Source organism: Microcebus murinus, chromosome 20, assembly GCF_040939455.1.
Source record: "Microcebus murinus isolate Inina chromosome 20, M.murinus_Inina_mat1.0, whole genome shotgun sequence".
Classification (NCBI taxonomy): Eukaryota; Metazoa; Chordata; class Mammalia; order Primates; family Cheirogaleidae; genus Microcebus; species Microcebus murinus.
The window spans coordinates 20,684,218-20,699,722 of record NC_134123.1 but is presented as its reverse complement, the minus strand read 5'-3'; the positions used below and the strand labels follow the sequence as shown (position 1 = coordinate 20,699,722).

General features: G+C 41.7%; 1 protein-coding gene across 4 annotated transcripts in view; it reads right to left on the bottom strand.

The window, feature by feature from the left end:
- Positions 1–6,158: 6,158 nt before the first annotated feature.
- The window catches only part of UTP4 (UTP4 small subunit processome component), a 32,751-nt gene continuing 23,404 nt past the window's right edge, over positions 6,159–15,505 (bottom strand). For all 4 annotated transcript variants that reach the window (XM_012742401.2, XM_020282729.2, XM_012742402.3 and 1 more), the window contains 5 exons: positions 14,951–15,057; positions 12,870–12,965; positions 9,868–10,053; positions 7,856–7,966; positions 6,159–6,360 (listed from right to left, as the gene is read on the bottom strand). In XM_012742401.2, the coding sequence (XP_012597855.2) occupies positions 6,244–6,360; positions 7,856–7,966; positions 9,868–10,053; positions 12,870–12,965; positions 14,951–15,057 (617 nt within the window). In that variant the 3' untranslated portion in view covers positions 6,159–6,243. The remainder of the gene's footprint in view (positions 6,361–7,855; positions 7,967–9,867; positions 10,054–12,869; positions 12,966–14,950; positions 15,058–15,505) is intronic.

Here is a 15,505-nt window from a genome sequence, read left to right as displayed (position 1 = left end):
AGCTAGTAACTATCTTATTGTATAGCACAGATACAGAACATTTCCATCACAGAAAGTTTATTGGACAGTGCTAATCTATACTATAAAATATCTTAAAGTATGAAAAAGAAAAAACTAAAAAAAAAAAGGAGAAAAGGTTATGAATATGCAATTTATGCAATTAGCCAAACACATAAAAGAGTGAGCCACCTCATTACTAACCAGGGAAATGCAAAATTAAATGAGATGCTATTTTTTACCCATTAGATGGGCTAAAATTAAAGTCTATTAATACACTGGTGAGGTGTAAGGAAATGAATGCTTTCAAACACTGCTGATTGGAAAATAGCCAGTTTGAAGGGCAATTAGAAGGGAAAGAAAATGGGCTAGTATGAGCTAGCACCGCCACACCCACAATTAGCCTGAGAAACACTCAACCTGAGCACTGGGAGACAATGTTCTAGGTTGTTCATTACAATACTATATATTGGGCCAGGCATGGTGGCTCGTGCCTGTAATCCTAACACTCTGGGAGGCCAAGGTCAGAGGATCAATTGAGCTCAGCAGTTCAACACCAGCCTGAGCAAGACAGAAACCCCCATCTCTACTAAAAATAGAAAAAATTAGCTGGGTGCAGTGGTGTGCACCTGTAGTCCCAGCTACTTGGGAGGCTGAGCCAGGATGATTCTGCAGCCTATGAAACGAAAAATCCTGTGTGTACTATGCATTTGTGTATCATGCCATGATAATTCACCTTTACGATCAAGTCCCTACAACAAAGAGAGAACGAGGGAAGAACCCTAAGAATGCTGCCTTGGCCTCTAACAAATCACCGTGTGACCATGGAAAAAGTCACCCCTTTTTCACTTGGTATCCATTTCTACCACTATAGAAGTGAGGCCAAAAGTCACGTGTGTTTTCTTTTATAAACCTCTGTTTCTGCTTCTTCCCACTCTAATAACTAGAACAGCTTCACTTTCATCTGTAGCACATATTGTGGTTCAGAATTAAGTTCTATCTGAAGGTTTTTTTTTTTTTTTGAGACAGTCTCACTCTGTTGCCTGGGCTAGAGTGCCGTGGCCTCAGCCTAGCTCAAAGCAACCTCAAACTCCTGGGCTCAAGCGATCGTTCTGCCTCAGCCTCCCTAGTAGCTGGGACTACAGGCATGTGCCACCATGCCCGGCTAATTTTTTCTCTATATATTTTTGACCAATTAATTTCTTTCTATTTTTTAGTAGAGACAGGGTCTCGCTCTTGCTCAGGCTAGTTTTGAACTCCTGACCTTGAACAATCCAACCGCCCTGGCCTCCCAGAGTGCTAGGATTACAGGTGTGAGGCATCATACTCGGCCTGAAGTAAGTTTTTTTTTTTTTTTTTTTTGAGACAGAGTCTCGCTTTCTTGCCTCGGCTAGAGTGAGTGCCATGGCGTCAGCCTAGCTCACAGCAACCTCAAACTCCTGGGCTCAAGCGATCCTCCTGCCTCAGCCTCCCGAGTAGCTGGGACTACAGGCACAAGCCACCATGCCCGGCTGATTTATATATATATATATATATATTAGTTGGCCAATTAATTTCTTTCTATTTTTATGGTAGAGACGGGGTCTCGCTCAGGCTGGTTTTGAACTCCTGACCTTGAACAATCCGCCCGCCTCGGCCTCCCAGAGTGTTAGGATTACAGGCGTGAGCCACCGTGCCCGGCCTGAAGTAAGTTTTTGATGCTCAAAAGAAAGCTTAAAAAATCCTAAAACTAGATGGCTTCCTCCTTCCACTATTCTAAGATATTAGGTTTTTTTCAGTCTAATTAGCTATATTCTCCACAGTAAAGGTGAATTATCCATTCCAAAATCAGACTACGACTATTAGATTATTGAGTATGAAATGTCCGATTTCCTTAAGTACTACATTTGACAGTTGATCTGACATTTCATTTTGACATTTCTTGTTTTATTTTTATTGTAAAGGTACATCTTCATTCTTTCAAATGCACGTTTGGCTTGTGATTATCTTCTAATTTTTTTTTTTTAGAGCAATTTTTGTGAAACCATGGGTAAGTCAAAACTTCATGTTATTTTCAAATATGATTTCTGTCGTGCAACCAATGCAGCACAGACAGCTCGAAATATCAAGAAAGTGTTTGGAAAGGATGTGGCTAATGAATGCACAGTACATTGACGATTTGAGAAGTTCTGTTCTGGTGATTTCATTCTTGAAAACAAGCCACGTGGGTGACCAGAGACCAAGGTGGATAATGATGAGCTGAAAGTTGTCATGGTAGCAAATCTGTCTCAACCTATGTGTGAATTAGCAGCAAGGTGTGATATTACTATTCCAACAATATTGGACCATTTGAAACAAATGGGCAATGCAAACAAGCTGGACAGATTGGTACCACATGAATTAAATGAACATCAGAAAAGAAATCATTTCAAAGCTTCACTTTCTTTGTTGTCATGACATAAAGGTGAACCATTTCTACACCATATTGTTATGTGTGATGAAAAAAGGATTCTTTTTGATGATCTTAAGTGTTTGGCATAATGATTAGATAAAGATGAAGTGCCAAAACACAGTCCAAAACTAAATATTCATCAAAAAAACCTAATGGTGTCTGTTTGGTGGTCCAGCACTGGTATTATCCCCTACGGCTTCATGAAACCTTAGATCAATTACAGTGGCTGTCTATTGGAACTAATTGGATGAAATGATGAGGATGTTGTGATTAAGTAGCTGAGGTTGGTCAATAGAGACAGGCCAATCCTCTTGTAAGACAATGCTTGACCCACATGTCACACAAATGCTGCTCAAACTACCGAAGCTGGATCTGGAAACTCTCTGTCATCCACCAGACCTTGCACCAACTGACTACCACTTCTTCTAGGCTTTGGACCACTTCTTGCAAGGAAAAATATTCAATTCTCAACAAGCTACTATTAAGATGGCAAAACCGTGTTGGTAGTTTAGGCACATACTTCAATTGTACTGCTTCTTGTTTTAGATATAATAAACTGAACTTTTGATTAGAAATCATATATTTCATATTTAATGACCTAATAGCTAATAAATTAGAAAAGTGATTTTTTTTTAAGAGATGGGGTCTTGCTATGTTGCCCAGGCTGAACACAAACTCCTGGGCTCAAGTGATCCTCCCTCCCTAGCCTCCCAAAGTTCCAGAATTACAGGTGTGAGCCACCATGGCCAACCATAAGAATTTTTAAAGCATTTGAGTCTACCGTAGGCAAAAAAGACCTTCCCTAGGCTGGTTTCAAATAAAAAATGTTCCACAGAACCCAAGAATGAGCAGGGGTTGGCAAAACGCCCAAAACAGAAACATAATACCAAAGGTGAAACTATCTTAAACATCCAGTTTAGGCTGGGAGTGGTGGCTCAAGCCTGTAATCCCAGCACTTTGGGAGGTCATGCGTTCAGGGGCAGCCTGGGCAACATAGTAGGACTCTTGTCTCTACAAAAAATAGGAAAAATTAGCCAGGCGTGGTAGCACGAATCTATAGTCCCAGTTATTAGGGAGGCTGAGGCGAATGGACTGCTTGAGCCCAAAGGTTTGAGGCTGCAGTGAGCTATGAATTCTACCATTGCACTTCAGCCTGGGTGACAGAACAAGACCCTGTCTCAAAAAAAGAAAGATAAATAAATAAATAAATATGTCTAGCTCACAAAAATCTCCAAAATAAATATACCCTGAAACACAGGTACTTAGGTGTTATTTGATATTTGTTTGCCTTCCCTTCTACCAATTCTCTTAACTTGCCCTAATCAGTTTCTGTTTCATTTGTATTCAAAGTTTTCTACTTAGGAAGAATTTCAAGGCCCAAGCACTTACTTCCCATACCATTTAAGGAAGTTCACATCACTGGCTGGAAATATGGCAAAGGAATGCTTTCTACTTTCAGAAGTTTTACTTCTTTATTCAGACATGCCCTGTCAGAATTACATCCTTCACAACCCAGAAGGTTTTAGAATATGTTTAAAGATAAGTAAGTCACGTTGTGAACTAGATTCCAATTAATAAGGATTCTCTGAATTATAGCTCTACAACCAGTGCAAAGCAAGTGAGTTAATATTTAAGGCATCCTGGCCTCCATCTGTTCACAAAACATTCCATGCAGACTAGTGACTTGAGCTTTGGTTTCAACTACACAAAAGACCTAAAACACTTTTTAGGAAGGGCAGGATCTTCTAACTCATTGAAAAAAAAAAAGGTCATTCAGAGTCTAGTTGAATACAGATTGCGAAAATATGCCTGACTTACAGATGGAAATTTATCTAATAAGAGGAAAGTTATTTTACATAGATGACCTAAAAAGTTGTAGCTATTTGTTTAAATTACTCCTATAGGGCCGGGCATGGTCACTCACACCTGTAATCCTAGCACTCTGGGAGGCTGAGGGGGAGGGGAGGATTGCTCGAGGTCAGGAGTTGGAAATCAGCCTGAGCGAGACCCTGTCTCTACTAAAAATAGAAAGAAATTAATTGACCAACTAAAAATATATATATACAAAAGAATTAGCTGGGCATGGTGGCTGGTGCATGCCTGTAGTCCCAGCTACTCAGGAGGCTGAGGCAGTAGGATAGCTTGAGCCCAGGAGTTTGAGGTTGCTGTGAGCTAGGCTGACAGCACAGCACTCACTCTAGCCTGGGCATCAAAGTGAGACTCTGTCTCAAAAGAAAAAAAAAATTACTCCTATAAACAGGTGGGGCAGAGGAGAGGTAGCATTCATTAGAAACCTTGTTGTATCTGTTCCCTCTGATCAAACATGAAATAGTCTATCCTTACGTTATAAATTACTGGGCTGTGTTTCTCTTATAACCTCTCTGTTAATTCTTCTCCCATACATCTACCTTAAATTTTCATTTAGTTCCCCTTTCCAGATTGAAGGGTGGGGTTCATCCTAGCAAAAATGTTTTTCACCAGTACTTCATACGTGATGTCATCAGAACCCACATAATTCTCTGTCCATACCTAAGCCTGCCATCCAACAAACAAACAAAACCACACATACTGGGTTTCCACAGGCTTGCAAAAGAATACATCCAGTGAGATGGGAAAGAAATCTAGAAATCTATCTGCTTAGTTCAGGTTAACTATAATTCTTTACTTTCTAATTTAAAGATCATATTAAAACTGGTTAGTTAATAACACTCATGGGAATAACAATGTTAAAGCAGGTAGAAGAAAACAGGAAAGGTGACATATGATCAGCTCACAGGTCCTTTCCTCCACTCCCATTCCCTAACAAAATCCTGCCCAATGCCTCCTTACTTTTTTAGAGACTGGGTCTTGCTATGTTGCCCAGGCTGGAGTGCAGTGGCTATTCACAGATATGACCATAGTATAGCTCACTGCAGCCTCAAACTCCTGGGCTCAAGTGATCCTCCTGCCTCAGATTCCCAAGAAGCTGGGATCACAGGCACTGGCTAATTTTTCTAAAGACCGGGTCTCCCTCTTGCTCAAGCTAGTTTTGAACTCCTGGCCTCAAGCCATCCTCCCACCTCAGCCTCCCTAAGTGCTAAGATTACAGGTGTCAGCCACTATATCCAGCCAGGTCAGCTATTATCCCCATCCAGAATCCTAGAGACAACTGCTGAGTTGATTTTCTGAATTGGATGACTTGAAGACTATCTATTAAAAAACAATCCAACCCTAAAAGAAAGAAAGAAAAAAGAAAAGACTGTTAATGGAACGAGTAACTCAAGACTTTTTTTCCTTTTAAAAAAATTAACTGCTGACCCTCAAAGGTCGAAGGCATCTGTTTGTTAGGTGGCACATTCCGTCCCTTATAATGCTGCAGTTGAATTCTTCCTTGAACCCTGAGTCTGAGCATGGCTATTAGTGTCAGGTGGTCTTGAGTATATAATCACGGTCCCCTGTCCTCTCGGGCAAGGCTGGGCAGGTTCCCGTGCCTTTGCCCAGGCTGCAGGCTGCAGATAGGGAAGGTCATCAGTCTTCTGAAGCCTTAGTTGTATGCTAGGGAATAGAGGGCAAATATCTTTTTTTTCTGAAAAAAAATCATGGTCTACGGAATAAACCCTATAAAAGCTGGATGAGTTTGTAGTTATGTAGAACACTATCCCAACTGCAAATACCTCAGAGCTTCCATTCACTTTCATTGAATGAAAGGAAATTACTGTCCGTTATTTCGGAAGATAACATGTCTAATGACTTGTTCTCAAGAATAACTGTTTTATTACCATGATTTGTGAAAAGTAATAAGGTAGACAGTTCAAGGAAGGACACAGTGCCCTGTTTTAGGTTCCAAATTTCTTCTTTTTGATGGGTGGTGGGAGCTGAGCGATGATGTCATCCAGGGGTCGTTCTACTGCTACCAGTGTTCTTTCATCCAAAAGATCCAAGAAAAGCAGAGGCTGCAGAGATGATAATGATTACATCAGGAGTTAGGCTCCAGGGCTAGTCCAAAATAGAATAACTAGAGCTAAAAGTTTAGCCTAGTTCATCAGAAGCTGAACTACTCACCAAAAAAGATGAAAAAAAAAATTTAGCCTAGTTCAAGGCTGAAGTGATCTAAATCTCTGACAATATTTCTTGCCCTCGAACTTCAAATAGCCAGAAAGGCTGGAGCATGTATAGATGCATTTATTCATCCATTTATTTAGAGATTGGGTCGTGGTATACTGCCCAGGGTGGAGTACAGTGGCTATTCACGGGCCTTAGGGTCAATCAATACATACTACAGCCTCAAACTCCTGGGCTCAAGTGATCATCTTGCCTCAGCCTCCTGAACAGCTCCAACTACAGCTCAAGGCTGGGGAGCTTTTAACTGAGTTCATTCATAAAAGTTTTCAGGAGGATTTTTCATGTTTCTTTGGACAGAAAATCTGTCATTCTCTTATTATCTTAGGTATTGATGTTAACTGAGGGCTTTAAGACCTAAATTCTTGACAATTGGCAGGTTACAAATGCATCAAGAAGCTAATCATACTTGAATAATTTATAGATTCTTCTTAAAAAAAATTCCTGTAGACCCCTGAGAAAATGTTCCAAGACCCAAAAGGAACTTCAATCTGAGAAGCATGACTATGGAGGCTTCTTTCTGAGTTGGCCCAAATAGCTAAAATATCATAAGCTCAATAGATATTTGTTTGTTTGTTTATTTATTTATTTATTTTTTTCAGACAGAGTCTCACTTTGTTGCCCAGGCTAGAGTGAGTGCCGTGGCGTCAGCCTAGCTCACAGCAACCTCAATCTCCTGGGCTCAAGCGATCCCACTGCCTCAGCCTCCCAAGTAGCTGGGACTATAGGCATGCGCCACCATGCCCGGCTAATTTTTTGTATATATATATATATATATATATTTTTTAGTTGGTCAATTAATTTCTATTTTTAATAGAGATGGGGTCTCGTTCAGGCTGGTTTCGAACTCCTGACCTCGAGCAATCCACCCGCCTCGGCCTCCCAGAGTGCTAGGATTACAGGCCTGAGCCACCACGCCCAGCCCCCGATATTTGTTTTATATACAATGAAAAGCCTAGCCCAGAAAGAAGACAGTCATGACTTCTGTTTGCTGGAAATTTATCATATGGAACATTCTCCAACTGGAAGTCAAATTTAAGAGCCAGTTTTCACACTAATAAAGGTCCCACTTGAACATCATCATTTCTCATTTAGTTAAGTATGATGCATTTTAGTTAAGTATAATGCACCTGCCTCTTACCTAGTGAGGCAAGAATAATGAAATACACACAAGGGACAGACAGCCTCAGAAAGGTCACTTGTCTCCCTCAAACCAGGTTCTCTATAAGTAAAATGAAGGTGCTCTTATTTTCCTATTATGGAGCTCATTACATTTTCATAATATTACAAAGGAACCAACTGTCCAGAATACAACACACCATGTTTTACCTTATATATCTTAGAAATTTTAAAGGCATGGGCCGTGCGCCTCCGGACGACATCTGATTCATTCATGGGAGGAAGTGGATTGTAGAGTAAGGTTTTGTCACTTGGAAGGGGCTAAAAAGAAAAAAGATACACTGTTTATTTTTTATTTTTTAAAATATATAATTATCTTTTACTTTTTTTTTTTTTTTTTTTTGAGACAGAGTCTCGCTTTGTTGCCCAGGCTAGAGTGAGTGCCATGGCTTCAGCCTAGCTCATAGCAACCTCAAACTCCTGGCTCAAGCAATCCTCCTGCCTCAGCCTCCCGAGTAGCTGGGACTACAGGCATTCGCCACCATGCCCGGCTAATTTTTTCTATATATATTAGTTGGCCAATTAATTTCTTTCTATTTTATAGTAGAGACGGGGTCTCGCTCTTGCTCAGGCTGGTTTCGAACTCCTGACCTCAAGCAATCCGCCCGCCTCGGCCTCCCAGAGAGCTAGGATTACAGGCGTGAGCCACCACGCCCGGCCTATCTTTTACTTTTTTTTCTTTTTATTTTTCTCTAACATTAAAATATATAGCTGATGAAGGATATACTGTTTAAATCATAACTTTTATTGGTCTTCTATAGACCAAAGGGCTGTGGTGGTTTTTCAGGCCAACACCATCTTCCAACCATCATATCACATATTCACTACCTTCCTGACTGTCCTTACTTCGGGAAGAGAGCTACAGCCACTTTTCAGCCACGCTGCAGAGGGCAGGAGTACAAGGCAGGAAGAGAGCTTGGTGCTCCATGCTGGCAAGATCAAAGGGCCCAGCTGGGGCTTCTGGACAGTCTCATCAGTCACACTTTGTCAGAGAGGAAAAAATGGCATGTGCAGGAGCTCAGCCCACGCAGGCTCTGTGCTTTCTAGACTCTCCCCTAACCAACTCACAGACTGGCTAAGTGACTGAACTTCTCCCCAGGCGAAACCTCAACACAAACCACCCCCGCTGATGTCACTGACACCTTGAGAGATGGCCTCTGGCTAAACAAATGATATTTCATCTCTGACTTCCTTGGGAAATTGCTCTGCCCAGTGTAAAGAAGTGATGGGCTTAAAACCAACGCTTGGGAAAAACGATCTGGGCTGAGTTACAAAGAGGCAAGCGAGTGGGAGGGGCCCTTCCTGTATCACTCGTCACGCAGAAGGCACTTGTCAGCCAGCTCTGCTTCCCACACCCAGAGGACGTAGGGCCCATGGGATGATTCCAATGACACATCCCCATGCACACCTCTTTGGAGCCATCTGCTGCTTTCCCCATGTTCCTTCCACCCCCACCTTCACAGATACACAATACGCTGTGTTGGTTGTAATCTGGGCCCAAAGTGCACTCCAGGCGTGGCCACAATGCTCTTAGGAAAGAAAGTGCCTGCCCAGAAAAGACATAAATTCTCGGTGAATCCAAACAGAGGCTGGCAAAGAGGCTGGGATCTAAAACCGAAGAAAACGCTCACATCCCATCTAAATCCCAGCCATGAAGAATGGAATTTTCCCAGCTGCACTTTTGTCAAGACATTAAGACCAACTCCTCAAGCCCACAAATAGTCTTTCAGTATATTCAGCCAAGAAGTACGGTGGTCAAAACATCAGCCTGTACCTCCTTTAATGAAGCCATGTTACTGAGGCATTCCAGAGTTCCAAGACGAAAGCGAGTCAGGCAAATCAATGGTGCTCCCTGACAAGGGTCACCTTCTACATACAGAACGAATCACTTTCCTACATAAGCTTATGTACTCATCGGAAAAGTAGAGAAACAGTCAAATCAACAAAAAACCAGTACACAAAGACCAGCCCTTTCCCTGAGAGCCTCTTGAGCTTGGGAACACAAGTGAGGAAATCTATAAAACAAAAGCTCCTCTACTCCAAAGAGTATACTAGGAACTTTATTCTGATTCTCCTCCCTCGATCTCATTGTACTTGTTGCTTTGAGAACTTAAAGGTTCCAAAGTAAAAAGGATGCAGTGAGGTAGCAGGGAAGAACTCACCAAGGACTTGTCAATGATGCAGAACATGTAGGCGTCATGGAGGAGGATGTGCATTGGTCTCTTGGGATGAAAACTGATGTGTGTGATGGGAGTGTCCCTTTGGAGCCAAAGGTGGTGGAACCCCTGCTTCTGGACAGCCCGGCTCCACTCTGTATACTGCTTGTCTGGGATGCTATACTCGAATACCTGGGAAAGGACATGACGCAGTAAAAGTGCAGGCTGGTACCCAGAAAGAGGAGCATTACCCAACAAACCCTGACTGTATCTTATTCACACTTATGCTTTTGCACCATTTTTTTTTTAAATAAAAAAGTGTTAGGCCGGGCACGGTGGCTCACGCCTGTAATCCTAGCACTCTGGGAGGCCGAGGCGGGCGGATTGCTCGAGGTTGGGAGTTCGAAACCATCCTGAGTGAGACCCCGTCTCTACCAAAAATAGAAATAAATTAATTGACCAACTAAAAATATATATACAAAAAATTAGCCGGGCATGGTGGCACATGCCTGTAGTCCCAGCTACTCGGGAGGCTGAGGCAGGAGGATCGCTTGAGCCCAGGAGTTTGAGGTTGCTGTGAGCTAGGCTGACGCCACGGCACTCACTCTAGCCTGGGCAACAAAAGTGAGACTCTGTCTCAAAAAAAAAAAAAAAAAAAAAAAAGTGTCAAATGGAAATTATAGAATAAAAGAGAAGTCATCCTTCAATCTTGACATCCCTCTTCCTCAAGATTTTTTTCTATTGTTGTTTATTTTTTAGAGACAGGGTCTCATTATTTCACCTAGGCTAGAGTGCAATGTCACAATCAGAGTTCACTTCAGCCTCGAACTCCGGGTCTCAGGCAATCTTGCCTCAGCCTCCCAAGTAACGGGGACCACAGGTACATGCCACCACACTTGGCAGATTTTTATTTTTTGTAGAGACAGGGTCTTGCTATGTGGCTCAGGCTGGTCTCAAATTCCAGGGTTCAAGTGATCTTCCTGCCTCTGCCTCCCAAAGTGCTGGGATTAGAGGTGTGAGCCACTGTGCCTGGCCTGTTTACATCTTTTCAGAAATATTTTATATACACAATACATATTATTGTGTATCTTGCATTTTTTCATTTTGTGTTATATCATAGAGACTGACCCTTATCCATAAGTATAAATAGCTCAATTACACACCTTTTCAAGAACACATAATAATCCATTACTTTTATGGATGTATCATACCGATTAATGCACATCACACTGTTTCCGATCTTTGGCTACTACAAACAAGGCTGCAATGAATCATCTCTATGTAAATGTCTTTCTGTACAACTGAAAGAATAGATGGAGGAAGAACTCTTAGAATCGAAACTTCTAAATCAAAGACTATGTTGGTTTTAAATTTTTAAATGTATTGCCAAAAAGTCCTTCAAAAGGCTTACACTAATTTACACAATGTGTCAGAGTGCCGCTTCCTTACACACACACATAATACTGTGTATTATCAACTCTTTCATTTTCCTAATCTAACAGGTATAAAAATTTCCCACCAGATTTAATGACAGAAGCACGTGAGGGACCAACTGACAGTAAAAGATGTCAGGTGCACATTATCATTGGGTGTGATAAGGGCAAGGATATGGCTTCACTAATCTTTGAGTCTTTGGTCAAGGACTCAAATCTATAAGACCGAAATGAGAGATTTCCTTTTTTGGATAGAGTGTGTATGTGTGTGCATGTGAGTGTAAAAACTGCTCATAAAAGTAATAAGCACCATTTGCCTAGCAGTCAACTTAAAAGTGTTTCCTAGATCACATTTAATCTTCAGTGGCTCAGCGAGGTAGATGTTATCATCCTCACTTTACAGATGAAGATATATTTGCTATTGATAACTTCATAATATGTTCTCACGCTCACGTATTTTAAAGATCTTCCCCTTACAACTTGGTGTGGCAAAAAGCCGATGAAGCTGTAATTTTTGGCTAAGATGAGGTACCTGATTTCACTAGGGCCTGATTTCCTCATCTGCAAAAGTGAAGGTGAATTATTTCACCTTTTAGTCAGTCACTTTCAACTCTCAAAATCTTTTTTTTTTTTTGAGACAGAGTCTTCCTTTGTTGCCCAGGCTAGAGTGAGTGCCGTGGCGTCAGCCTAGCTCATAGTAACCTCAAACTCCTGGGCTCAAGCGATCCTGCTGCCTCAGCCGCCCAAGTAGCTGGGACTACAGGCATGCGCCACCATGCCTGGCTAATTTTTTCTATATATATTAGTTGGCCAATTAATTTCTTTCTATTTATAGTAGAGACAGGGTCTCGCTCTTGCTCAGGCTGGTTTCGAACTCCTGACCTGGAGCAATCTGTCCGCCTCGGCCTCCCACAGTGCTAGGATTATAGGCGTGAGCCACTGCACCCGGCCTCAACTCTCAAAATCTTATTCCACCCCATATCCAGTTTAACACCTGGGCCCAGGACACCTCTCATCTAAAGTACTCAGAAAAAGGAGTACTTCTAAATTCTTTTGTTGTTGTTGTTCCCTTTCCTGGGCTTGGTATCAGGCTGATACTGGCTTTGTTGTAGAATGAGTTAGGGAGGATGCTACGCAACAGTTTCAGTAGGATAGGTACCAGTTCTGCTTTGTAGATCTGGTAGAATTTGTCTGTGAATCAGTCTGGTACTGGGCTTTATTTTTATTATTGTTGGGTGGCTTTTTATTGCAGATTCAATCTTGCTACTTGAAATTGGTCTGTTCAGGATTTCTATTTCTTCCTGTTTTAAGCTTGGGAGGTCAAAATTCCTCTATCCTCTTCTGCTTCTTTACTCTAAAACTTCAGTGCTTCCCCTTTCAAACTGTGCCCCAGCAAACCAATGGATACTGCTGGCCTACAGTGAGCCCAGGCTATGCATAAAGCTTTGCTTTATACAGGAGAAAAATACCTTTATATCCTCTAACACCTTCAAAGAAAAGTTCCTCTAAAGTTGTCCATTATCTCAAGTTACAATCTGGCAGCAAGAAAGTAGAAAACACCAACGCCTCTCTTACCTGCTGGTCCGAATGAGCGATGACAAGGTTGTTGGTACTGGGGGCAATGGCCAGAGCAGTCACTGGGAAGTTGTAAGCAGGCACTGTGCAGTGAAGCTGGGAACAAATAACAGACACAAGAGGCAACTCTGTATGATACCTTCCTTGAAAGACTGAAGGTCTAGGTTAGTTGTTTTTTAATAGCATTTCTTGGCCAGATGTGGTGGCTCACGCCTATAATCCTAGCACTCTGGGAAGCCGAGGCAAGAGGATCGCTTGAGCTCAGGAGTTCAAGACCAGCCTGAGCAAGAGTGAGACCCCATTTCTACTAAAAATAGAAAAAATTAGCTGGGCGTGGTGCTGTATGTCTGTATTATCAGCTCCTCAGGAGGCTGAGGCAGGAGGATCACTTGAGCCCAGGACTTTGAGGTTGCTGTGAGCTAGGCTGACGCCACATCACTCTAGTCCAGACAATAGAACGAGACTCTGTCTCAAAAAGAATAGCATTTCTTGGAACTCAAAAGAGTGGTAGTGACCTTCCCATAAACTTCAAGCACTTCTCCAAGCAATAAACTTTAATTTCATCTTTTATAAATAAATGCATGTTTGCTTACAATACTGAGAGCATGTGCAGAGAACTCAGAGTAAAGCTTTTCCCTCAGAGCAAATCCATCTCTATGAATTGTTCATAAATGTCATTGAACAGGGAATCTACAGCTCTACACTGGGTTTAAAAAAATTAAGGCCTAGGCATGGATATTTATGTATAATTGCACAGCATATGCACATTACACACAAATACTTTGTATTTTATTTTATTTTTTGAGACATTCTCACCCTGTTGCCCAGGTAGAGTGCAGTGGCATCATCATATCTCACAGCAACCTCCAACTCCTGGGCTCAAGAGATCTCAGCCTCCCGAGTAGCTGGGACTACAGGATCATGCCATGATGCCTGGCTAATTTTTCTATTTTGAGTAGAGACAGGGTCTCACTCTTGCTCAAGCTGGTCTTGAACTCCTGAACTCAAGCAATCCTCTCACCACCTCAGCCTCCCAGAGTCTACGATTACAGGCGTGAGACACTACACCCAGCCACAAATACTCTTTAAATGCTAGGCAAGGCTCAAAGACAAGAGCTCAGCACAGGCTCCTGCCACAATATAATAAAGATTAAGTTAAACAGTAACAGGCAAACCCATTAAGTGTTGCAGTTTGGGATTGTTCTGTAAATTTTTAATGCTTACTGCAAATTTTGGGTAGTTCGCATTCTGATTTTTATGATGAAGATGAGGACTTGTAAAAGATCATTAGTGACTCAATGTACGAATGACAGTATCATTACTGATTAGTAAAAAGTTTTCCAGGCCGGGCGTGGTGGCTCACGCCTGTAATCCTAGCACTCTGGGAGGCAGATTGCTCCAGGTCAGGAGTTCGAAACCAGTCTGAGCAAGAGCGAGACCCTGTCTCTACTATAAATAGAAAGAAATTAATTGGCCAACTAATATATATAGAAAAAAAATTAGCCTGGCATGGTGGCGCATGCCTGTAGTCCCAGTTACTCGGGAGGCTGAGGCAGTAGGATTGCTTGAGCCCAGGAGTTTGAGGTTGCTGTGAGCTAGGCTGACGCCACAGCACTCACTCTAGCCTGAGCAACAAAGCGAGACTCTGTCTCAAAAAAAAAAAAAGTTTTCCCAGTAGTCCTTTTTCAAATGTCTAGCTGTTTAATGTAGAAACACCTTAACTTTATAAGGCAAGCCATGAAAGAAACACTTATTACCTACAACTATTTATCTGTGTATTTTCCTACCCAAAATATAAACATAACCTAGATGTGGATTCATCATCCACAAATCCTTCATTTCAAATTTATAGGCATAAACGGTTTCACTCTTTGTTTCATTAACTGATTTTAAAGTTACAGAGTGTATACCTTTTGGGTTGCAAAAATGTAAACCAGGATTCTAAAACTGAAAAAATTCTTTGCTAAAAAGAAAAAAGTCCAGTAAATTTCCAGGTCCCACCAATCTGCTCTGAATCGTGTAACTGCAGGGTAACTGTCTCCTGTACAATGATTCACACTTCTATGAAAGCCTAAGCTCACCTTTAGCTGTTTCACATTGTAGACGTGGACTCCAGCACTGGTCCCTGATGCAGCTAGCCAATTCCCATCTGGACTGACTGCCAAAAGACACATGGCCTCCACGGTCCCTGTGAGGATGGAAGAACAGTTAGGTCTCTCAATTCATTCAGTGTCCACAGCCAGCCCTGCCCTGGAGACGATGGCAAAAGCCAGTGAGACCCTCAGAGTTTAAAACCACTGACAGGATAATTTGTTGATACCTTTGCAAGTTAGTTTGAGATGATAACCTGCCTACCTTTTTCATTTAATTAGCCACCCCTCATGTAAAGAGTATGCAAAGATAAAATTGAAGGTATCACTTGCTCAGGCTGGAATAACATGGTGCCTACTATGGTAACAAAGAATCAGAACTGCATCCACCACTAAAATCTATACTTAAAACTTATTGTTTCAAACCCTTTCCTATAAAATCTTTTTAAAATTTTAATTTTGTAAATTGACTTACAACAACTGTATATATTCATGGGGTGCATAGTGATGTTTGAATACATATAATGTATGTTGATTAGATATGGG